This window comes from Conger conger, chromosome 7, assembly GCF_963514075.1.
Source record: "Conger conger chromosome 7, fConCon1.1, whole genome shotgun sequence".
Classification (NCBI taxonomy): Eukaryota; Metazoa; Chordata; class Actinopteri; order Anguilliformes; family Congridae; genus Conger; species Conger conger.
This window is the reverse complement of record NC_083766.1, coordinates 8,406,087-8,431,396: the sequence shown is the minus strand read 5'-3', so window position 1 is coordinate 8,431,396 and position 25,310 is coordinate 8,406,087. Positions and strand designations below refer to the sequence as shown.

The window sequence follows — 25,310 nt, the reverse complement described above, 5'->3', positions numbered from 1 at the left end:
CATTAAAAGGAGTGATTGATTCGACTGGGATAGTTCCAGTTGCCCGCAAGCATTTCTCCCAATACAAGTATGACAAAAGTATGCCGAAGAATTGAACGGGTACATTCATGAATATTCACGTGTATCTCCTAACGTTAGTACGTCGTTAGTACGTTGGCCTTGTGCAATAGATGAAAAAGATTAATGGTGGGAGTTTTTCCGGAGTGATATTCCTTTAAGAGTTGGTGATCCCATTCGCTGCGCTGTCCCTGGAACTTGGGAAGTCAGGCAACTAGCGTCCACTGTTTGGATCCTGAAGGAAGTGACGGGACTAAATGAGTAAATCCGCGGGGGTAAAGAAAACGCTAAAGAGAAAAACAGAAACTAACATTAAAGGCAACGTGTGCTAGAAGATCTTGCAGGGGAGAGAAAGAAATTCACAAGCCATGATGAGATTTCGTCCTCGCTAGCTAAGAGAACTTGTCCCTGCATACAAGGGGCGACAGAGAGAAAAACTGAGGTTGCAGTCCTACAACAAACAATACTTTACTTCAGACGAGGAGTTTTTTTCGGAGAATCGAATCGTTACTGTTAACAGCATGATACCTTTTACGCATTGCCTTAAAATAATGGGAGACGTGCAATCACTTGGACTCTACTTTCGCATGGATTTATAGACGCAATTCTTAAACTTTACCAAGCGAAACAACCTCATGTAAATTAGCTATCAGTGTCCTGTAGAGTAGTGTTGGAACCGTTGGCTCTTTCATACACGAGTTTTCTTCTTATGAATTCGGGTACATTAAGTTTTTGTGTTTTTTCTGGAATGTTTGCGAGGTGGATTTTACCGGTTTCAGTTCGGAATATTGGAGTTCTTGTGGCACTCACACTTCTGATATCGTTCAGCGTTTGTTCAGAACTGAAGGTGCGAGTTCGTTTAGCCGATGGACAGATAACCGAGGAGACCCTGGAAGCAGACAGCGAGAGAGATTCCATCACAGTGGAGTTCAAACAAGGGGATGGCACGCTCATCACTTTCGTAGCTGATTTTAAACAGGTGAGTATTTTTGTGTTAACTAGCTTCCAGTATTACTTGCATAAAAAAAAAAACAATTTCGGACAGTGTTTTGGAAATTGTGCTCGTTCTATAGGCTACAGCTAGCGAAGTGAATCGTGGGGGTGGGTCCACAAGTGGTTGTGGTCTGTATACATTGAATCCATACATAGTCATCTATTTCCAGATGATGTTGATTGTGATTTCTTGTTATATCTGGGGTTTTTTTTAACGAGGCGGTTAGTAGAGTTCTGCACATCTTGCGCGTAACCGAAACGATCCGAAATGGGAACTGTGTAATGCGATTCAAACGAAAATATAACGTACAAGCACAGACACTACATTGTTCAGACTTTCTTTGTGGAATTATCTTTGTGCTGTTGTACCGTACTATGACCCCCTGGACTCCAAGTCTGTAAGCATGCTGCCTAGCCTACTTTCCCATTTTTCTAAAGTCCATGAAACTTCAGGGGTACGTGACATTCCCTCATCATTCAGGTAACCTAATTGAACGTGGCAATCTGTATTGTTACTAGTATGGACTGTCTGTTCTCTCTCCCCTCTCACCCTCTCCCTCTCTCCATACAAATCTTTACTGATAATCTTCTCGAGAGTGTTACTTTACACAAGGGATGTGCAGCTCTGGTGTTGTTGGCTCCAAATGGTAATGGTAGCCTAGATTTCTAACAGTTGGACCTGTGTGTGTGTTTGTGTTGGGTGGAAATTGCTGTAGTCTGTACAGGTACCCCCCTCCCCATGTCTATTAATGCTGTCTAGTCTAGTAAAGTTGTTGACCATGGAGACAATGGGTTTGAACCTTTCATCCGACTGCTAAAATGTTAAATTCTTTGCTCTGATGGTGGAACTGAACCCAAAGTCTTTCTGGGGGAAGGTAGACGCTCTCACACATGCACTGGGCATACCGTAGTGCAGTTGTGAATACAGCGCGGAATGCTGATCGTCGTGCTATACGGGTGTGTGATTGGGCCGACATTGGCAGAGTCGCACGCTGGCAGGGTTCCCCCTGCTACCGCCGTTCCCCAGCTCCCTGCTCTTAAACGGCTGAGGACCAGGGGCGCCCGGGACCCCAGCCGCTTCCCGAGGTATGTGTGGTTCTGCTCAGGGGGAAGGCATGCGCCCGTGCTCTCTGCACGCGTAGGAGAGCTCGCGACCAGATGTGGGGATGGAGGGGGAGTGGGGGGGGGGGCGGTAAGTGGGATCAGGGGAGGGGAACGTCTTTTCCGTGGGATGAAATGGATATCTCCTCAGCCTGACTGGAGACTTCGGCTCTTGTGCCTCCCTTGCCAAAGACAGTTTTTTATTAATTTTTTTTTTTTTTTTTTTCTCAAGCTTAATAATAAAAATCGCATTTCAACCATAGTCAACTTCATCTTCCAAAAAGAACTCCCCCGCAGTCGTTCTGCGACTCGCTGTGCAGCCGCCAAGGTTTTTTCTTCTTTCCCGTTGCCTCGCTCGCCAGTTCTCTCCCCTGCTAGAACAGGAATGCGTTCTGTTCGCTCGTTCGCACACACACACACACACGGGACCCGCGGAGCCGTTCTGTCGTTAGCGGGGCCTCGCGGTTCCTGCGTGGGAACCGCTACAGTTACAGTTACGGGGCGAGCGTCGGAGTCAAGCGTGTTTGGAAACAAAGATGGAAGATGTCTTTCAAGGTTCAGCTTCTTTTTTTTTTTTAAATGCATAAACATCACGTCGTCTTGGGATGACTGATGAGTCCTGCGTCTTATCCAGTTAAGGAAGGAATCTCTGCAGTCTAGCCTCTGCTAATAGAATGTCTGAGTGGACATTGGCGATCTGATGCCAACGTTCTGAACTGCCTTCAGAAATCGATCTTGTTACTTTTCCGCCACAAAATCAAGAGCAGTGCTTTTCGACCTGTCAAACTGTTGTACCCCCGTAGCTTTCAACAGACGAGGTTTCCTTCGAATATTTCAAATTTTTAACTTCTAATGCGGGCGGCACGGATGGTGCAGTGGGTAGCACTGCCGCCTCACAGCAAGGAGGTCCTGGGTTCGAATCCCCGTTGGCCGGGGCCTCTCTGTGCGGAGTTTGCATGTTCTCCCCGTGTCTGCGTGGGTTTCCTCCGGGTACTCCGGTTTCCTCCCACAGTTCAAAGACATGCCGGTTAGGCTGATTGGAGAGTCTAAATTGCCTGTAGGTATGAGTGTGTGAGTGAATGGTGTGTGTGCCCTGCGATGGACTGGCGACCTGTCCAGGGTGTATTCCTGCCTTTCGCCCAATGTATGCTGGGATAGGCTCCAGCCCCCTGCGACCCTGTTCAGGATAAGCGGGTTCAGATAATGGATGGGATCGAACTTCTAATGCCAAAAAAAAAAAAAGAGCCCATCAAGGATTTGGTTAAACCTGAAATTTATTCGACTTAAATTATATGGGCAATGGATCAGATGGAGTTCAAATGAGTCAAACATCCCATGGAAATTCTGTTAATGAATGTTGTATAAAAAAATGTCAGAGGGTGTGATGAGATGCATTGGAATGAACGTGGGAGGGCCTCCGGGGGTCAGATTCTGCATTCTGATGCAAAAACTGTTGCGAAAATGCTTTGTTTTCTTTATAACGCATCCATCTCTGTTTTTCGTTTTTTGGAAGGACCATTAAACTTGTCATCTTGAGTCAGTGTTAAAGTTGCCCAGTATTAAACTGGTTAGAATAATGGTATTGTTTGTATTGAGGAGGTCATCTCCTCCCTCAGTCCCTCAGTTTATGAATGCGTCTAGAAGCATTTATGATGGCATATGTTCCTTCCTGTTCAAAATGAGTATTATAATGATGGTTGTCAGAGGGGGGTGCGGGGTGGTGGTTATTAAAATACTGTCGCATTTTGTCCGTCCCCCCCCCCCCCTTCATTCAGATGCTGTGAGTGCTTGCAGCTGTGGTGAACCTTTTTTCCAAGACGTCTTGGCTCGTAAGCTTTATCTTGTTAAAGTCCAGCTGTCTGGTGATGAAGTCCTGCCGTCGTCTTCAGCCTGATCTGTTCCCGTTCTGGATGTTCCCATCTCTATTTCTGCCTGCATGCGATCATCCTCTCCTTTTCGGTGCCTTGCAGATTTATGGAAAGTCTGAGTAACTGCGACGGCGAACACAGCCTTGGCCAGAGGAGAACTTGTGACCGCTGAGTATTGCCTTCTTGTAGAGGGAACCATCCATAAAGGGAAACTAAATGAGTGTTAGGCGAAAAAATAAAAATAAATGTTACTGGCGAGAGATCCCGGCTTCCACAAGGAACCGGGTTGGTGGTTGTTAGGCAACAGCTGTGTCTGAGCCATCACAGTTAGTGCCAGCCTTTTCTTTTTTCTTTTTTACTCTTCAAGTGGCTGTGTTGATTTTCCCATCATATTTAAGGTTTCTTGAGGGGTGTCTCTTTCGATTATTAGCAGTGAAGGCTGTTGACAGCCTGCCCAAGGCGAGTCTGTTTCCTGAGAGTGACTGACCGGGAGCTTGAGGGAGTTTTCATTTGTCGTCGCCAGAGCCAGCGCTTCGCCCGCAGTTCGGCGGGAGGTGCCAGTGGGAACGATCGTGTTCACATCGCGTCGTCTCTTGTTTGGTTTGGCATTTCACCGCTCAACGAGGTTTCAGTCTGACCCAGACTGTGAAGAAGTCATTTTCCTGCACGTACCCGGTTATCTGATGGAACCCATTCGGTCGTCCCCGCCCACAGGGGCACACAGGGCGGCAGCAGAGGTTCTCCACTTTGACTAGTCTTTGGCCGTCTTTCTCTTGCTGTGATCCCAGCTCTGCTGATGTGGCGTGCTATCATCATTTATTTCCTCCTTGGTCTCCCTCCCCCACGTCTTCCCTCTGGATTCTAGTGGAGAGCCATTCTTGGGGAAGTCTGTAGTTTATCTTGGTATGTGTCCAATCCTACTCCTGCGGAATATCGTTATCGAGTATTGTGTCCGTTTCCTGTTTTGTTTGTCTGAGGAAGTTGCTGTTATTCTGTTGGGCCAAGTGACATACGCAAGCCTTCACCGAGAAGTTAGTTTGTTCAAATCCCTTTCGGTTATTTTCCACCATGCTGGCTCATATAGCAGTGTTAATGGTATACAGATGCAGGTTAAGTGAGAAATCTTTGTGCCATATTGTCATGAAGACAATCGTACATAAGATCTCGCTGAACAAGGGAAGCCGAATGTTCCTCTCTGTGAAAAGGAGCGGCCTCTCGGTAGATCCTGCACTTATTCACGGCACAGAAGCCTCAGAAAGTGGGTAATGGGGTTTGCTTAAACAGCATCTCGGGCTCGGATTGCCAGAGAATCGCAGACTCGTTGGGACCCCCTGGTCTCTGTCCACTCTCTCGCTGCTCTGGGATGTGTACACTAGGAAATGCTGGAATTTGCCATGTGGCGGGCATATGGCCTGGGACCACACAATTAGATTTACGGCCCATTCCGATAAACGTTTGACATGTACTTCTCTGGGAATGCTGAACGGAATCCTCAGAGCGCCAGACTGCTTCTGGAGTCGGGGGGGGGGGGGGGATGTTATCTGAAATGTCATTCAAAAGCTCCGGCTATTATTGTTGGGAAGTAAAACCTGTCCAAGGGGAAGGAGAGATGGCCCTGTGCATTTCTGTTACTACGGCATTAAACGACCGATACCGTCTGCAGTCGGAGAGCAACAGACTGTTGGCCCAGCTGTTTCAGTCTGATTTGTCAGTACGGCAGACGCCCTTTTCCCGTTCTTGAAGATTCACTCTGCCACAAAAGCAGGTTTTGCAAGTGTGGTGACTCAAGGTAAAATGTCAGGACTGATTCCAAGTCCCCAAGTGCCACATGATCTATTGCTGTTTTGACAAGTTACGCAGGTTTTTATGCGTCTGATCTTGCCTGCCTGTTTCCATGATGCCATTGTCATTGTGAGTATTTATATGAATATTCATATTTGTACTTTTATAAAATTGGCGTAATGCTATCCACAGTGGCTCGCATGGTTTATGTTTGATATTGATACCCAATATGTTTGATATGATACCCCAAAAAAAAAAAAATTTGTTTATAACAGCACTTCATGTGTATTTTACTAGTTATGAATGTGATGCTTTAACTTGTGGAAGAACCTATGCACTTGCAAGTCACTTTGGATTGAGCATCTGCCAAATGACAAAAATGTGAATGTAAATGTAAATGATATTCATTTCTTTCTACAGTGTTGTCTTTGCTGAAGCTGTTCGGGTTAAGTACTTGTTCTTGGCTAAAAGAGCTACCAAATCAAACTTGCAGCCTTCTGGTCACAAGTCAAGTTTCTGGCCGTATTGCTACACCGCTGCCATTATTGAGAGTGAAGAGAGGTTTGGAGAAGAGAGGTTTTTTTTTTTTGGTTTTTTTTTGTCATGACCTTTCCCAAGTAGGTTGTGGGAGGAGCAAGTGGTTCTGGGAAAACTAGATGTAGAGTGTTCTCCGTCTTTCTCTCTGCCACTCTGAATCCATCAATAAAAAGAGTCACTTATCACACCACACAATGGCAATGAGGCCAGTCCTGAAAGTGTACTTTAAATCTCTTGTTTTCCTCTCCTTTCAAATGCCATTGTCTGCCCTTGCCCCCTGAGACTACAGGCGGTGAACAGTCCTGTCCTCTTTCCACAGGGACCGCATCGCCGTGCACACCCCAGCAGAGGGGCCTCGAAACCCAGGCAATTTATTCGTTTCACACACCCACTGTATCAAGAGAATGTTCCAGGATTCATTACAAGTTTGGCAGTTGGCTGTAGTTGATCCATTCAGCACAGTTGCAAATGTGATATTAACCTTGAGCTGGTTTATTTCTGGCTGTCTACCAACTTGAATTGAGCTGAAACTTTTACTTTTGGACTTCTGCGTATTGTTTTTTGGGGGGGGGTTTCTGTGTGGATGCAGTGTTATTACACTGGCTCATAATACTTGCTGGGGCTTTCTTCATTGAAGTCTTGGCTTGCGCCATTACAAATCCAGCTTAGGGCATGTAATCCTTCATGGCATTAATGGAAAACGGTTGCTGTGCATTACCAATAAAACCAGGTGCTTCATTCGTGATTATGAAACTTAGTATTATTTCATAATAGCTCAATCGCTTTGAGGTGAAATATCTGTGTGTTGCCAGAGGAAGTATTTCCTGTGGGTTTTTCAGTAACCGCTGTATTGCTTCAGGGCCGCGGAGATGATGCGGTCGATACTGTTTCACACGAGTGTGCTGTTTTGACACGGCACCTGAGTGACATCATGTTAAGCTGTGGGCTGGGCGAGACCGCGCCTCATACTTCCACAAGTAATGATCTCTGTTTTTGGCAGCGCCCCCCCCCTTCCCAGAAACGTAATGACACACCTTATTATCGGCACACTGTTGCTAAACACTGTACAGATACCTGGAACGCTTTGCCTGACTGAATTCTGACTAACAGGTTTTCTTCCTCAGATCTTTATGTCGGTAATTTCTTTGAAATCTGCTTTTTTATTCATCGTTATTGCGTTTTAATCTCAACATTGGTTATTCTTGTTCACAATCATTAAGCATGGCAGTTGCTGACTTTGCTCCCGCTTTTCCCACATGCGCTTAAGGCTTCTACTGCTGGAAAGTACTTTAAGTATTAAATTATTATTATTATTATTATTATTATTATTAGCATTAGCATTGTTAGTAGTGTTGCTTTGATGTTCATTTTTAGAAGTAGGCGAGTTGAAGTAGTAAAACAAAAACTGTATAAATTAAATGTAAATTAAATTAATCGAATATTGTACTGATTGAACGTGTTTGTGGTGGCCATTTTGTGCGTTTTCTTTGCGCGTGTGCCCTTGGGCTGTGTGGGCGCACCTCCAGGGTCAGTAGTGTGGAGGACAGACCGCTCCAGCTCCCCTGTGCGTCACACGGCACTATCCCCCCCGGTCAATGGCGCGGGCCCCTGTTTTTATTCAGCGCAAACAGGGGCAGATGTTGGGTGGCTTTGAGCGCGGCTGTTCCCACAATCTGTGAGCGTCCCCGCAGACGGGGGATGGGAGACGGGGAACGGGGGCGGATGGTGGAGCGCACGTCAGCCAGCGTCACTACTCCGTGTCACCACCAAATGTTCCTAAATATGCCTCCTTAACCCAATAAAAGCATTCCTCTCACAGTGGTGTCACATCTTCAGGGCAATCGTTAATAAAGGATATCCCCCACACCGCTTTCTGTGACAGGAAAATGTTTGTTATTATAGATACCACCAAGTGCCACCAAATTAAATATCTGACATGTTGACACTGTGTGTTGATACTTATCAGAAGTAGAAATGAGAAGCTTGGGAAGAAATATCAGCAGCTATGCTTGTTTAAACACTTGTAAAGGGTAAGGATGTTATTTGAAACCCTTGTGTCCATTTTAGATAAAGGTTTTTGTATTGAAATGCAAGGGAAAATCCTCCATTGCAGATAGACAGGGTTCAAGTTTACAGGTGGGTTTGTTTATTTGTGGAAGTAGTGGTCTGCTGGGAAATCTTCTCGACACCTGCTCGGGAGATGTTACGTCTTTGCTTGAAATTTTGCCAGCTTCCTGTTCCGTGTGGGTGCAGTTATCATACCCCCCCCCCCCCCCCCCACACACACACACACACACACACACACACTCTGAGGAAATGCAAGCCCTGTGTACACACCTTGCCACTCTGCTCAGACGGTGCTAAAGTCCATGTTGCCTCTGACTGGTGGATTCAGCTGCTTTCCTGATACCATTCATTCCAGACAATATCGACAATATTTGTGTTGAATTCTGACATCTCTATGCTTCCTTCGCCTTTCTGATTGTGACGGTCTGAAATTCCGACTGACAGTCTGATTGCGAGCTATGCCTTTTCGACAAATGAGCTCACAAATTACACTTTTAGCTCCAATCTGATTTGACAGATTTTCACTTGAGTTTCTGTGGGAGAGTAGGCATATAATTCATAATCTGTCACTGCACCATAACTAATAGAAAGGATTTCACTTAGTTGCAACATTGCAACATTGTGCTGGCATATGGAATAAAGCCTTCTTTAGATTAGAGACTAGAACCTGATTCTGTGAAAAAGCAGCAGTTTAGGTCTGTACAGGTGGCTGACTGCCGGCTTTTGCCTTATGAACCTGGGACCCTGTCACACTGCAGTCTTTGCCACTGGCTAAAACGGGAATGTCCAAGATTGATAAATAAAACTGGCTGAGCAACTGGTTGCAGCAGGTTTCACACTTTGTTTGGAGTAGCTGTGTTGCGAGGAGAGTATGGGCGTCTGGCTGGGGTCTAGGGAGTTCTGTGTGTGCTACACTTCCACAGAGCTTTGACACACTGTCCTGAACCTTTTCACGTCTCTCAGATATAGCCTAAATTACATTTTGCAAAACCATCCCTTTAAATGTTTGAATGTTGTCCAAAGCAAAGTTTACATAAATTTGTGGCACTTTCAGAACATTGGCTACTGCCCATCTGACCTCTGGTGAACACACCCCTCATAGGCTGGGGCTGTTGGGCAGTTTACTTTAACTGAAGCTGACATGGAGATCGAATGGGGGGAAAAAATATTTACCAAGCAGTGAAATCCAATTTCAGCCATCTAAAATATATACGGTACATAAATGACAATCCCACAGAAACATCTGCTGATGATGAAAAACATAATATTACTCAAGCCACAAGGTTTGCTTGTTTCCGTTGGTCAGACATGTCTATGATTTCCACTGTATCTGGCACAGCCAGTACTGTAATGAATTAAATATGTGGAAACGGTTGTGTACCAAGATGTGCCTTTTGTATCCTTGTGCTGTGCCTGCAAATGAGGGTGATTCTCGCTCTTGGAAAGTATAGCATAAGCATGTCCGTCTGTCCGTCCATTGTCCGTCCGTTTGTCCCATTCTTGTGAACGTGATATCTCAGGAACGCCTTGAGGGAATGTCTTCAAATTTAGCACAAATGTCCACTTGGACTCAAGGATGAACTGAGTAGAATTTGGTGGTCGAAGGTCAAGGTTGCTGTGACCACATAAAAGACGTTTTTGGCCATAACTCAAGAATTAATTTGCTAATTAGGACAACATTTCATACAAATGTCTAATAGGAAAAATTATGAAGTGATAACATTTTTTATCCACAAGGTCAAAGGTCAACTTTACTGTGACATAATGTTTTGCTTATTTGTTATTGCTGGACAGACACGGATGTAAATTGCAACTTGACTGGTTGGTGGAGGCATACAAACGCCATGCGGCTATTTCGCTCTAGTTTATTATAGCTAATTAGTGTAAGTAGTGGAGTTTTAGACTGCAGTCTTTGAACAGGATTGACAATAATTGCCATTTGGAAAACAAAGACATTTTTTGTGAATTTCTTTTTCTCTCCTTTTTGTTGTGTTAACTGCATGGAATTAAATTGCAGAGCTTCACCAAGGAGTGAGGTTTGTGTAAGCGCTGCTATCTCTGACATCACAAAACAAAGCTAAATCCCCACTGATGGTGAGGTTAATCTTTAACAATATCATTTGGCGTTACCTTTATGAATGTGAACCACCATATAGAAGGAAAGGACAGAAAAAGATAACATTCGGTAAAAGTGGTATTTCTGTGTTATATATGTATATGGAGCATGTATATTGGATATTAAATATATGTTGTGTATTTACGGCCAATTCCACAGTAATGTCAACCTGAGAATGAAAAATAAACATATTTACTTCCCAAATTAAATGTATTATGTCCCAAACAGTCGATTATGACCATTTTGAAATCTGATAAAATGTTGACTAACAACAGGAAAATCCTTAAAAAAAAAAAACGTTACCATTGAAATCAATTCCATTTGGCGACCATCATGAAAACATTCAAAACCATTTCACAGGTTTTTTTTTTCTCAATGTCAAAATTGACATTCAGAACCATTTCAGATGACAACAAATGTTATGATAACATTTGATTGGGAAGTAGATAGTCAAATAGTGTGCATTTCAGATGTGTCCATAATATCCATAATGCAGTGTTGGCCCTTCTCCTCAGTCAAGTGGGTGCTATGATAATATGCAGTAACAAAACATTTTTTATCATGTAAGAAGAGTCATTTTTCTGAGGGATTTGTTTGTCATTTTGTGTCCAAATTTCACATCCATAGCACTGGGATAGCCCTCCTTCTCCCAACATGTCATGACTGGGTACATAATTTGCATTCAGCTATATGAAGCCTTCTTATTGTCTCACGAAAAGTTCAGGAAGCAGTACTTTATATAGTCATCGAGGCGTAAATCGAACGGAAATAATCTGTATTCCGCAGGAAAGCTACACTTAATAGAATGAATGGAACCAATCCAGTCGTAACACGCCTGCAGGCGCAGGAAGACAATTTCTGCTATAATTCATTTCTTATGAGAAAGGTTTGGGTCTAAATCCCTCTGAAATGCCACTTCCTCTGGTAAATCACAATGGGGGCTTGTTGTTTTTGTCAAAGTGTGAAATGCATGAGCCTGAAGGAGAGCGCACGTTACTTGGACAAATATGGTTCAGGAGAGAAATCTGATGCTCCAGCCCTAAACGAGCAAAACAAATGGTGGTTTAGCGCAAAGGAAACCTAAAATGGACCCTTTGTCTTGCGTGTGCTTGCGGTGGAGGCGTGGGCAACATAGGGCCTGTGCCACAGGTGAGATTGGGGGACTCTCGAATGTCACAGTGCCAGTAAAATTTTGCACAGAGTCATTAACAAACACTGCTGGCAGTCTTGACTACTGTGTACTTCAGTCTGGCATTTCCCGGGTTTTTTCCATCCTCTTAAGTGAGGAAATGTGATAGCCATTAGCAGCTAATGACCTGTAGTCGAATTGCTCAGGCATCTGAATCATCCACAGTTGCAAAGCTGAATTGCACCTTATTGCGCAGTTGTAATATCAACGGGTGTATGGAGAATGCTGTCAGAATAATTTGCCTGGTAAAGGTTTTGTTAAATTTCAGTAATGTTAAAAAAAAAAATCATTCTTGTGGCGTGCTAGTGGGATTGTCATGTTAACTTCACGCTTTTTCACCATGATATGGATCTTATTTCTCTTGTCTTTGTGGTCTGATGAGGGCCAAGTACACACTTCATAATTCTTGAAGACACTGCTACTGCAGAATTGAGTGGGCTAATTGGGTTGTCACGCCGCGTTTCTGAGACGGGTAGTCTCCTAGTGCGTCACCACCCCCACGGCTTTGTTGATTGCGGCATGAGTCCTTTCACACATCAAGGTGGCCATTGAGAAAAGGTGTCATATTTCCCAGAGAACTTTCCTGTGATCATCTTTGACTCTAAATAATAGGACCCTTTATATGGTGTGAAAGGGCTTGTGAGCAGTTCTCTGTGTTGTTAACGGTGTTGTTGAAATGAGTTACTATATATTTTGTGAGGGGAAAAAAGGTTTCTTGTCTTTGGGGAGAGCACCTCATCCTCTAAACATGAAGTAATTATTTCTATTCCACCTTATGATTTTTTTATTTTTTTTTCCATGAGTTTTATTTTGGGCGCCAAGCTTTGATGTAGTGCGGTATAAATATTTATACTATTCCAGAAGTAGGTCATTATAGGCGTCTTCACCTTCTGTTTGATCTTGGAATGGTACTAGTCGAGGCTTAACTGTATGAATCTGCCGTTGGCTGTCTGAGGAGGGCCTGATATCTGAGGGCACAGGATGTTCCCTCTGTCAGAAGGCGTGTGTCCTCGCTTGGGTCCCAAGTGTACGGAGACGCTTCCCCGGGCTAACAAATACCGTCACATTTCACACGCGTATGTTCCTACAGTTCGGCGCTGTCCAGTTGTACGTGTGTGACGTTTTTCAAGTTGTGTGCCCAGCTTCTAGGCCATGGCAGCGATTGCTTTCACAAGAATCTGGACATAGAAATCCTAGGAGCTAGACCCATGACCCAGCTAGCCCAGTTCCGCTAGCCCGCTGGCCGGGAACGATCCATTTGAAATTCAGTGTAAGGTAGCGAATTCGCCTGCAAATGTGTGATGTTGCACTGTGCAAACCGCCCACGACTGCAAGTACCATTTGCATATCAGTCATTTGCATGCCGGCTAGAGTGTACCAGGTAGAGGTTTTAAGGGCAGCCAATGGAAAACCCTCTGACATGGCACATAAAGGGCATAGTGGTCACACTTGTTTGGTGACCCAATAAGTGACTTTCCATTGGTTTTTACGTTTCTTCAGCACAATGTCTTCTTTATTACTGACTAAGAGGACAGTCACACCTAGCACAGCTTTAACAGCTGGCGGTGCCTTTTTAATCATTGTTTTCAGTGAGTTTCAAAGTGTTCTCAGAACTGCTTTTGCACGTTATCACGCTCCGCCCGCCCGCTGCTCACCTGCAAATGTACCTATTTTGATGCGCTCTGGAAATAGAATCGGGGTTTGGTTTTGAGTTAGGCTCCACTGTAAACAAAGACGAAAGAGGAGAAATTGGTTGTTGCGGTTGACGACATTCTGGCCCATCCACACACGATTTCACAGAGCTTATTCAGCTGCTGTGGCACTGGAGCTGGTCTAATGACCTGGGCAGTGTGTCTGAGCTGCGGCCTGTAACCCTCAGGCAGGGCTGGTGCCTCTCCCCCGGGCACACAGGAAGTGAGGCGGGCCAACAGGAAGTCTGACACTTCTCACCTCGTTAACCACCCTGACTGTGGCATTCTCGCTTAACAAACGGTGTGACAACACTCATTCAGTGATACTCACACTCTCAACTGAAGAAGATCGACTTTACTGAACCCCCGTGGGGTAATTTGTCCTCTGCATTTGACCGATCCTAGTTACGTAGGAGCTGTGGGCAGCCACACTGCAGCACCTGGGGAGGAATGTGGGGTTAAAGGCCTTGCACAAGGGCCCAACAGCTGGGCAGATGTTATCGTGGCTACACCAAGGCTTGAACCACTAACCTTGCAGGTCCCAGTCACGTACCTTAGCCACTAGGCTACAGGCCGCCCCCAGCGGAGATGTTGCTTAAAGGCCAGTCCATCAGCAGCTGCAGGGGATTCAACATAACTCTGTAGCAAGCATCATTTTCAATGAGATCTGCACTGCCCTGCAAATAGGGGTGCTCTCTGCATGCTTATCTCAGTTAAATGCAGACAAACGTGCCTAGTACACTACAGTTACAAAGGGTACCCCACAATCTGCTGTGTGTGGGGTACCCTTTTGGGAGAGTTTTGTTTCACATTGACCTGTTGCTCCAGGCAATTGTAGAGACTGAATATGCACATGACTATCCACATTTTTCCACGTGGCCTATAGATTAAACTGTCAGTTGGAAAGCTTAACAAGAAACTGTTAGGGGTGGATTTATTTTTTACTGGGGGGGCGGGGGGTATTTTGGCAGCAGCCCAATGCACACACACACACACACATCAACGGCAGGAGAACGCACTGTGCCGGTTTTCTTCCAGGAATGATGAAAAAAATCACGCAGCCTGCATTTACCAGATATTTCACATATTAAACATGAAAGGCGTAGAGATTTGGCCCGTGGTCACATCTGTCCGCTTCCTCCTCTCGCTGATCGGATCACTTCTTGAGTCCTTTCCTGTTCTCCTTTCCCAATTTTTTGTTGTTCATTTACAGTATTTAGAGTTCTGTTGCTTCTGCTGAACTGTTATTCCTTGGTTCGTACTCAAATGCAACGCAAATAGAAGCATTGGCCATGGTTTGTACATCGCTCCCACACCCGTACCCTAGGAAACTGCCATCCTTCCGCCACGGAGGATCAGTGGCATTTGGTTTGGGTAGCCACTTTCTCCCAGACGGCACCCATTGGCATTTTTTTAAATGGAAGATACTGACAAACACTCTGTTTGGGTGCAAAAAAAACAGCTTTGAGGAGGCAAGTTAAAACCGAAGCCTTTAAGCATTTGTTGACACTTGGTGAGAGCAGCAAGTGTGTGTGTGTGTGTGTGTGTGTGTGTGTTTGTGAGAGAGAGTCTGTGTGGTTATGTGTCTAAAGCATCTCAGAGCCAGGCAGATTTAAGCATTTTCTCTATCTGGAGTGGTCCAGTAAAAGCAAACAACACATGTTCCTGCTTGCATAATGTGTTCTTCAGTGAAGCGGGTGCCATCCGCTCGCAGACGGAGGAGGAAGGAGCGCATTGCTCACTACGCCTAAATATAGCCCGCTTCTTTGGACCCTTTTTAAGAAGAACGCAACATTTCAAAAAGAAGTAGTTTTCTTTTCTCGCTGGCAACACCCCCGGTGATTGAATTAAGCTGTATACGCGGTGGCCCTAGCACTGCCCCAGGGAGATGCTCCTGCACGGAGAACAGCCCGAAGTCTGCAGCCTTCCTGCTTAATCCCCACGTTCACGTGGGGAAAACGGGAATAGCGGGGGTTGAAACCTTGCGGGAGGAGGTGTGTGAGCGCGGTGCGGAGAGAGGGGGGGGGGGTCTCCAGCTGCGGGGTCGCGGTTAAAGCCGGGACGCGTCTGTCATCGGGGTGCGACGGCGCGTCTCCGTCTGTCAGTGAGAGATGTTTACCATGCCGTCTCATCGCCCGTGAAGCAGCCAGGGTGGGGGAGCCGTGCAGGTACTCACCCCCCCCCCCCGACACGCCGAGGCTTCTGGGACGAGGTCCTCCAGGCAGACGAGTCGGACTCCGGATGTGCCCGCATTTCCACATACGCTCGCTTTTTTTTTTTTTTAAACGGCTGTCATTGTTAAGTTGAGGAGGACCACTATTCTTATTTCGGTGAGGGGAGACAAAGCCATTATTTTCAACTCTTCTGAGAGTCTTCAGAAGGAAAGTGTCTTATTTTGTTCTTCCCCAGCCATGCAGGCCTGTCTCTTTTAGCATAAGGGTGTATTAGAAGAATCTGAAAGGCATCACTTTAAGCCGGTTTGGTTTGTATTGTCTGTATGTCTGCACAGTGTCCTCCACTGTGTATCTTGCTCTGACCGCCGAGCTGACACAGTTTAGATTATGGGACCTGGTCTGACGCAGACTCTCAGTGTGGTGCTTGTACTCAGGGTCAGGTGTGTGTGTGTGTGTGTGTGTGTGTGCTAGCCGTCGCGCTCCGCGGTAGCGTCGCGGACTAGCACCGGGGCCGTCGGGCCCTGCCGGGAAGCGGGTTGCCGTGGTAATCAGCGGGAGAGCGGCTCTAGACCGGAGCCCGGAGCGTTTGGTTGGGCCCGTCAGGAATGCCGCGCGTCTGCTGGCTGGGAGGTCCCACTTTTTACTGCCTCTGCCCCAGAGGGGTGAGGAATAACATGAATCTCTCTTCCTGTCTCCCCTGTCAGTCACACCCGCGCCGGTCTGATGTCATTGCCGTTTTTATCTGCGCTTTCATTACGCTCGAGCTGTTAACGTTATTCCCCACGCCGCTCACGTGTGCGTGCACATGCGTGTAATCGCACGCACGCAAAACCTACTTCCCCACATGTGTGTGCGGATTCACACGGATGCATACAAAGAGAGTTTTTTAGCCCTCCCTATTACTGTTCCATGGTAACGGACACATGAGACACTAATTAAAGACAGAGCTTCTTTCTCCCTGTCTCCCTCTCCCTTTCTCACTCTTTCCATCGCGTTTTATTATAAGTAAGCCGTCTTGTTCGGCTTGAAGTTCCCCTTCAGAACTGGTGGGCATGCGATTCCGTGTCTGCCGACCCCAGTGACTTGAGAACAATGCTCTTTTCAGGGTGGGATGGCCAGTGCTCTAAAGGGCAGAGTTTGGGTTGGCGGCTTTACTATTCATCTCCGAGCCTCCCCTTCACTGGAGAGTCTGCTGAAGGCCAGTCTGCCAGCTGTCCTTTCTAGAACTTCGATGTGTGTGTGTGTTTCTGTATGCATGTGTTTGTGTGTGTGTGCGCCTACCTTTTCAAAATCCCATAATACATGGTTGGTGTAAAATGGTTGTTTGCATGGTAATTCTTTAATCCCAAAACAACAGGCTCAGAGTTAAAAAAAAAATTCCCCTGTTGGTCATGAGGACCTAATACTGCACTGTGAAACAAGCTGCACGTGAAACCATCTCGTTTGTCACATGATCCTGCGCTGTTTGCCCAGGTCTGGCAGAGACAGGATCCCTATTCATTGCCCCTTAGCCTGTAATTCCACTGCAGCCCCTGACAGCTGGACAAATCTGATTAGCCTCAGAAGCGATATGCAGTTCAGTACTGGTCCACAAGAGGGACTAATGCACAGAGCTCTGCAGGGGATGCTGTTGAACGGGGTGGCAGTGGTGTGTAATTATGGGTGGGGTTGTAGTCCTATGAGTGTGGGGTTGTAGTCCTATGAGTGTGGGGCTGTAGTCCTATGAGTGTGGGGCTGTAGTCCTATGAGTGTGGGGCTGTAGTCCCCTTCACCCTCCTCCTCTATGCCCTCCTTTTTCACCTCCTACCCTCTGTTCACCATTTTCTCTCTCCCACTCTTTCTGACACCCTCATTCTCAATGTCCCTTCATGTTTTTCCTCTTTCTTTCATCCCTCTTTCTCTGATTCCTCTTTTCCCTGGCGCTCTTCTCATCCCCCCCTCTCTCTCTCTCTGTCTGTCGGTGTGCAGAATGTGAAGATTTTCCGCGCCCTGGTCCTGGGGGAGTTGGAGAGGGGGCAGAGCCAGTATCAGTCGCTGTGCTTCGTCACGCGCCTCAATCACAATGAGATCATCCCCAGCGAATCGATGGCTCGCCTGCGACAGGTGAGACCAATCGGAGCGGCCTCTCAGAGTGGCCCCCGCCCCGCCTTCCCCCCCAAACTGCTATGATGCTGCTGCCATTTGGAAAGATCTGGAAAGGTGAAGGACTGGTTGGCAAGGTTACGTTTCTTCCTCCAGAAAAATCCGCGTGCCGTCCGCTCGGCGGAGGAGAGGCGGGGCGCGGAGCAGCTGACCCTGAACATGGCGGTCAACCTGAGCCGGGCGTGGCAGCTCAGCGCCCACATTCACAACGTGTGTGGAGAGGCCCGGGAGTCCATCTACGCCCACGAGGCCGACGTCAAGCACTGGCTGGAACAAGGTGAGCGCCCGCAAGGCGATGTGGCGCTGTCTATATCAGCTGCTTACAAACTGCAGCCCCAAAACACACACACTGTCTATATCAGCTGCTTACAAACTGCAGCCCAAAACACACACACTGTCACATATCAGCTGCTTACAAACTGCAGCCCAAAACACACACTCACATATCAGCTGCTTACAAACTGCAGCCCAAAACACACACACTGTCTATATCAGCTGCTTACAAACTGCAGCCCAAAACACACACGCTGTCTATATCAGCTGCTTACAAACTGCAGCCCAAAACACACACTCACATATCAGCTGCTTACAAACTGCAGCCCAGAACACACACACTGTCTATATCAGCTGCTTACAAACTGCAGCCCAAAACACACACACTGTCACATATCAGCTGCTTACAAACTGCAGCCCAAAACACACACACTGTCTATATCAGCTGCTTACAAACTGCAGCCCAAAACACACACGCTGTCTATATCAGCTGCTTACAAACTGCAGCCCAAAACACACACTCACATATCAGCTGCTTACAAACTGCAGCCCAAAACACACACACTGTCTATATCAGCTGCTTACAAACTGCAGCCCAAAACACACACGCTGTCTATATCAGCTGCTTACAAACTGCAGCCCAGAACACACACACTGTCTATATCAGCTGCTTACAAACTGCAGCCCAAAACACACACACTGTCACATATCAGCTGCTTACAAACTGCAGCCCAAAACACACACACTGTCTATATCAGCTGCTTACAAACTGCAGCCCAAAACACACACACTGTCTATATCAGCTGCTTACAAACTGCAGCCCAAAACACACACACTGTCTATATCAGCTGCTTTCAAACTGCAGCCCAAAACACACACACTGCTGCATATCACCATTTTAGCTGTTTACAAACTACACCCCAAAATATACACACTGTCACATATCACCATATCAGCTGTTTACAAACTACACCCCAAAATATACACTCTGCTCCGTATCACCTATTTATAAACTACACCCATAAATATTCACCCTGCTTCATATCACCAACAGAGCATGCGGTATGAGTGTTCAGAAACAACATCACTTCTTATGAATATGATATTATAGATTCAACAATGTGCTTCAGTGCTCAGCCTGTGTACTGCTGTAAATGGGAAAATGGATAACAGGTTGGAGATGCACAGCGAGTGGCGGTCAGTAGGTGGAGGGTTCCTGGCTCCCGTTTAAACTCTCCGCCCCCCCCCCCCCCCTGCAGGTGTGGAGGGCTCGGTGTTCGAGATCCTGCCCCCCACGGCGGAGGCCTCGGGCCTGGCGGCCTGCCAGGCGGTGCGGGACCTGTGGCAGCCCTGCGTCTGCAGCTACAGCCTGCGCCTGGAGTGGTACCCCTGCCTGCTGAAGTACTGCCGCAGCCGGGAGCCCGCCGGCAAGAGCAGCCCCTACAAGTGCGGCATCAAGAGCTGCAGCAAGGGCTACCACTTCCAGTACTACGTCCCCCACCGTCAGCTGTGCCTGTGGGACGAGGAGACCTAACGGCACCTCCTCTCCCTCCCCCCCTGCTCCCACCCACCCCCACCGGCCTGTTCGTATTCCTGTCCTCGTCTCCACGTTCCCCCGCGCGCCTTCCCAGACCGCGCGGTGCGGGGCGAGGGCAGCCCTCTGTAGCCACGTCCGGGGGGAGGGGAGGGGGGCGTCTCAGGGGGAGTGCTGACTCCAGTCAGATCGACAGAGATTCTCACTCGCCTTCAGTGACGGTCGGTACAGAACGAGAGGCCAACCCCCCCACCCCTGTTACAGCCACTCGCCCCTCACTGGGGCTGGACGCCTCCCCCCTAGTGTTGGGATTGCTGGGGAGCTGCTTCACCATTGGCTGATGTTGACTTTGCATTCCAACAGAGAAACTGTCCCTATTGGCTGCGTTTGGCCATCAGTTCCATTGGAGCCACTGTGCCATTTTCTTTTAGCCTACAGTACCTCCTGAAGTTCCAGTAGAGCAAAGTTCCTATTGGCTGCATTTTACCTCCTCGAGTTCCATCAGAGAAGCTTTCCCATTGGCTATTTCTTAACCGCTGTGTTTGGATGTTACTGAAATGTCACTTCTCAATTATTTTTTTTAACCACCCTGTGTTTTGTATGTGAAACTGCTTAACATGAATGGACTTGGTTCTGTTCTTGTAGGACATTCCCATAGGGCAGGTGCAAAGGGCAGAGCCTTTGGTCTGTACCCCACACACACTCGCCCAGAGCCACAAAAGAGAGGAAGGTTCCGTGTGTTCTGAGAGAGGGGGGAGAATAACAGGTGAGGGGTACCAGGTGGTCAGTCCAGCAGGAACGGAAGCTGAACTTACCAAGCTAAATCCTGCTCTTATTTGTCTCTCTCTCTCAGTGTAATTTGCCTTAAAGCTTCTCTAATTCAGGTCTTATTTATTTTTTTAACACCGAATACAATGATAGTATCATCTATAAAGAAATGTTTGTTTTTTTTTGTTTTTTTTTTTGCTAATTGAAATTGTTCTGTTGTTTTTGTTGTCATTAATGTGATTGAGATGTTTGTTTTACGGTATGTGTGTGTAATAAGCCCAGCTTTGTGTTAAGACTGTACCTTCTATAGCCAGGTTGGAGGGTCCGTCCACGCTGATTCCTGAAAAAGTCAAACGTTTTCACTTTGCTTGGCTATTTCAGCTGCATATCATAGTAGGTGTCGGTCACATGATCATACATTTCATGCTGATTGGTTTAACCATGTCTTCCGCTTGTTGCATTCCAGTCTTGGGCGCTGTCCAGTCACCTGTCTTGTGTTGGACCAAATGCTTTCAAGGAATTAATCAAGCAGGTCTGCCCAGTGGTCTGACTGTCATGTTTATACATCTAGGGAGTGTGTGTGTGTGTGTGTGTGTGTGTGTGTGTGTGTGTGTGTGTGTGTGTGCGTGTGCGTGTGCGTGTGCGTGTGCGTGTGCGTGTGCGTGTGCGTGCGCGTGCGCGTGCGTGTGTGCGAGAGAGAGAGAAAGAGAAAGAGAAAGAGAAAGAGAAAAAGAGAGAGCCGGGAAAGATAATTAGTGAAGTGCTAACCTTTTGAGTACAACTACAGCAATTTGGATTTGGATTCATTCAGATAAAAACTCTGGCTCATTGTGCTGAGAGAAGGTTGGCTCTGGGAAATCTGTGTCTCGTGAGAGTGCCCCTAGCTTGTCTGGACATGACCGTGGCCAGCAACATGATTGTTTATGCAATGTCTGTGTTATTTTACCCCAGTTACGTGCCAGGGTATTCTGAAGTGACACGTTTAACAAAGTAAATATATCACCTTCCCCTAACTGTAGTTCGCAAAGCATTTCCGTTGCTGGCCTGGGTTGATCTTCTGTCTCGTGTGCAGTATTAACACAAGTGGTTTTGTTCTGAAACATTGTTAAGTCACGAAAGACTGGTTTGTGTTCGTGCCAGGTGAATAACGTGGGTATCCATAGTAACGGTGTACCCGTTTTTAGTATCAGACTAGTCAGTATGTGGTCTAACAGGGCCTGTAATGTGATGGCGTCTGTCTGTCCAGGTGAACTGTAACCCCACAATTTCTGAACCAATCACAAGTCCTGCCATTGTTATGTCACAATCCCATGTTCAGATGCCAGACCTCATGTACTGAGGTAAGGGGATTGAGAAGGGCATTGAGCATGTGTTCCAACTGGCTCTCCCTTGAGGAATGATTAATGGTGACTGAGCCAAAATGGCTGCATGTTGCTCCAGTAAGACTACGCAATGTACTATGCCCTTTCCTTATTCTTACCTATTTTGGATCACATTTTTACATTTCTTTAATGGCGGTGTCTTCCTTGTCAGCTTCACCTTGTGTTCTGCAGGTGCCCCACATACTGTAATGTTGCTCTGCTCTCTGAGGGACACCTATTCTTTCAATACCCACAATGCTGTGCTGCAACAGAGGCCTGTCTGGGCCTGTTGGCCAAGTGTCCTAGAGGTGTCAGGTTCACCATTCGCTTGTGCACCTGGAACACCAGATGAGGTCACTTCCTGTCCAAATAATTACCTGTTACTTGTCCAAGTGGTACAGTTCAGAGCTGGGTTTGTAATAAACCGGGAGTCTTCAGAATAATCCTCTCCCCCGTTCCCAGACACATTGTCATTTCCTTCATAAGGCTGGCCAATGCCATCTGCATGAATCCGCATTCTTACTAACCGCCATCTGAGGAAACATTCCTGGAAACGGCAGCACGGACACTGCATTAGGTCCTGTGCTCACGTCTGCACACGCAGGGTCTCTCAGCCACACACATGCACCCCAGAATTCCTCCGATTCTACCCGAATTGGATTTTTGTAGAGAAAATGCCACCGTTCTACTTTTCAGCTTGTCGCCAGTACAATGCAAAGCCTTCATCATTAGATGTGCACTGTTAAGTTTATCGCTAATTTCCTTTTGCTCAATTGGCTGTCCCAGGTGTACAACCAGCAGCCATACAGCAGCTTTAGGACTTTGTGCCAGCAAAACGCTCAGCTTATCGGTGGTGCCGACTGCAAGAAATACGGCACATTCAGTTTTGCCACAAACAAGCTTGTTGCTGTGCCCGTGTGATTGAGACTGAAGGCATTTCTTTCATAGATTGAACGGAGATAATGTTTAAGAACTGAAGATGCTTTGTCATGAAGAGTGTTGTCTGTATGGTGTCCTTTGTAATTCACGTAGCCCACTACATACTATTTTGAGCGTTTGAAGTTTTTTGCGTATTTTTCTGTTGCAGAAGATTGTAAACAGAAACTATGTCTCAGGCAGGATCAAGTAGTCACCCAGCAGGGAAATAATAATTTCACAATGTATTGATTTTCACATGGTGATTAGAACTCTATGTCTCCATTTATAGCGTAACAGAATACTTACACTAAAGAAATATAAAAAAAATGTATCATTTCATTTCTGTTTTTCCTAATTTGTCTTGGGATCATTTTTGATGATCAGAATTTTTGTTTGTTTGTTTTTGTTTTTGTCTATGTGTTTTTTTTATATATTGTCAAACCAAAAAAGGCAAAAAGCAGTCTTCTGGGAACAAAAAATATATACTAACCGTTCTGTTTATGGGAAGTGCCTTAAACACGTGAGACATGTTGCTCTTGTTCACAGACCACGGATAAACATATTTTTGTATAAAATGTCTTGTAAAAAAAAAAAAAGTATGTGAAGAGTGATTACAGAAATATGAAGTAATTTGTACGATTATATATATAAATGTTTATTTGTCCTGAGCGGACAGAATAAAAGTCTCTTTTTGCACTGCAGGGCAAAAATGTGTTGGCTTTCCTTTTAACCGATCGTTTTCCTCCAGAGACGGTACGCTTAAGAGCATAAGCGACATTTTGAGCGAGAGGGGCAACGTTTATTCTGTGTGCTGCGAAGATAGAGCCGCAGAATACTGGTGTGACATCACTGTGTGTTCTGCGTCACCCGCCATCTGTACGCACCCTCCAGAAGCCGGGAGTTTACTGGGAATTTCACTCACATCCGTCTCTCTTCCTCCTCCCCCACACAAGACTCTATCCACAGTGTTTATTTCATTAGCTGTACGCGCAGACTTTCAAACAATATTATTTTCTTTTTTTATGCGTGTCAGGGAGTGTCTGGGAAGTCTGCAATGGAAACGATTTCGTTTTGTTTTCCGTGAAATGCAAACCGAGCGTGACCCTCCGAAAATTAATCACGTTAGTTTTTAACGAGAGTGGTTAGAGTGGTTATTGAGTCGGGCTCAGGCCGTGGGAGGTGGTTTCTGGTTTGATTTCCAGTTGGGGCAACTCCCCTTGTACCCTCAAGCAAGATTATTAAAATGAATTACTTCAGCAGAGCCGTTTAAAAGGATGGGTTTAACCTGAGGCAGTCTGCCAAGTAAATGGCACAATGTTTTTGGTAATTATTTGTTGGCATCCTTAGCAACAGTACAATTTTCTATGTATGTTATGAAACAGGGAATTGTAACTCCCTGTGAGAAATGAGCAGTATTGCATAGACAAGCAACTATAGCAATGGCCACCAGGTGGGGCTCTTGCACTGTTTATCAAATAGTGATTAGAACGCCATACCCCTGTGCTCTTTAAGAAAAGGCCTGGAAGTCAGGAATGGATTGTATGCAAAACCTTGTATGCCCATTAGCTACTATAAGCTTGAATCTCTTTCTCCCTAACAGTTTAACACATGAGAGGGGTCTGATTGGTGGCTGGATCTCAAGCACTAGGCCCGAGGGCTCTTTCCAATCACACCTCCTCGTTTGCTTTCCTTGCCTCCTTGCCTCCTTTCCTGGCTCCTAGCTCCACACATTGGAGTAGGCGGGGAAAGGAAGCGTGAAATCATTTATTAGGCAAATGGAACGTCCTTTGCTCATTCATTTGCCTAATAAAGCAGTTTGAAGTGGGGACCAGGGATTGACATTTCCCCAGACACTTGCAAACTCCAGCGATTTGCAGAGGTATTGCAGTTTATTAAGCCCTGGTGCCAAAAAGCAAATTTAGCCTTTGAAATCAAAATGAATGAATTAATCTACCCTGGTGAAATTATACTATTTTGGACAATACTTTTAAATTTGAAAATTTCTTCACACTGAACTCATTCCTCTCCACGGATCATTTTTTTCTGAGCCACACAGAAGAACATATGGGATTATTTAAATTCATATTCCCTTCACAATTCGGGAGCCAGTGTGCATGCTCTGATGCCAAAACCCCATAGTCAAACATGGCACCTTCCATGAACTGGCTTCGTGCACCATTGTGCAGCTCCCACTGGAAACTATGAAACCAGTAAACAGAAGCTGTCTCTTATCTTATATACACTCAGTGAGCACTTTATAAGCTATTTATTAGACTTATTTTATAGACTTATTAAGTCTTCTGTTGCTGTAGCCCATCCACTTTTGACATGCTCTTCTGCATACTGTTGTAATACATGATTATTTGCGTTACTGTCACCCTGTCGTTTGTTTTCGCACCATTCTCCGTATACTGTAGAGACTGTTGTGCGTGGAAATCCAAGGAGATCAGCAGATACCGAAATACAGCCTGTCACAGTGAGATCATATTTTTTCCTCATTCTCATTATTGATGAGAAGATTGATTAAAGTTTTGATTAAACCTGAAAGGATTCAGCACGGGCTACTGACTGACAGGTCTGTGTGGCAGCATCGAGACGTTTGTGCTGTGTTTGTCCTCCACCAGAAGTAAAACTTTAAGGTCACAGTGCTAAAGGTCAAAGGTTATATTTCAAAGGACCCCTGAGAAGTTTTGGCTCATTCTAATCCCTTATTTTTCTCCACTTTTCTCCTTTCCTTGT

The 25,310-nt window shown here is 46.0% G+C and overlaps 1 protein-coding gene across 1 annotated transcript; it reads left to right on the top strand.

Moving 5' to 3' along the window:
- The first annotated feature begins 231 nt into the window (after positions 1–231).
- On the top strand, positions 232–20,939 carry oafb (OAF homolog b (Drosophila)). The gene is made up of 4 exons (XM_061248464.1): positions 232–1,036; positions 17,544–17,678; positions 17,814–17,994; positions 19,250–20,939. Exons 1-4 carry the CDS (start codon positions 767–769, stop codon positions 19,522–19,524), a joined length of 861 nt encoding a protein of 286 aa, XP_061104448.1. The 5' UTR covers positions 232–766; the 3' UTR covers positions 19,525–20,939.
- The last annotated feature ends 4,371 nt before the right edge of the window (positions 20,940–25,310 follow it).

Excerpts from the sequence above, each read along its gene's own strand:
- oafb (XM_061248464.1), top strand. The coding sequence starts at position 767 with ATGAATTCGGGTACATTAAGTTTTTGTGTTTTTTCTGGAATGTTTGCG. Across the intron at positions 17,679-17,813 it reads CGATGGCTCGCCTGCGACAG|AAAAATCCGCGTGCCGTCCG; the intron begins GTGAGACCAATC and ends TTCTTCCTCCAG. Across the intron at positions 17,995-19,249 it reads CAAGCACTGGCTGGAACAAG|GTGTGGAGGGCTCGGTGTTC; the intron begins GTGAGCGCCCGC and ends CCCCCCCTGCAG.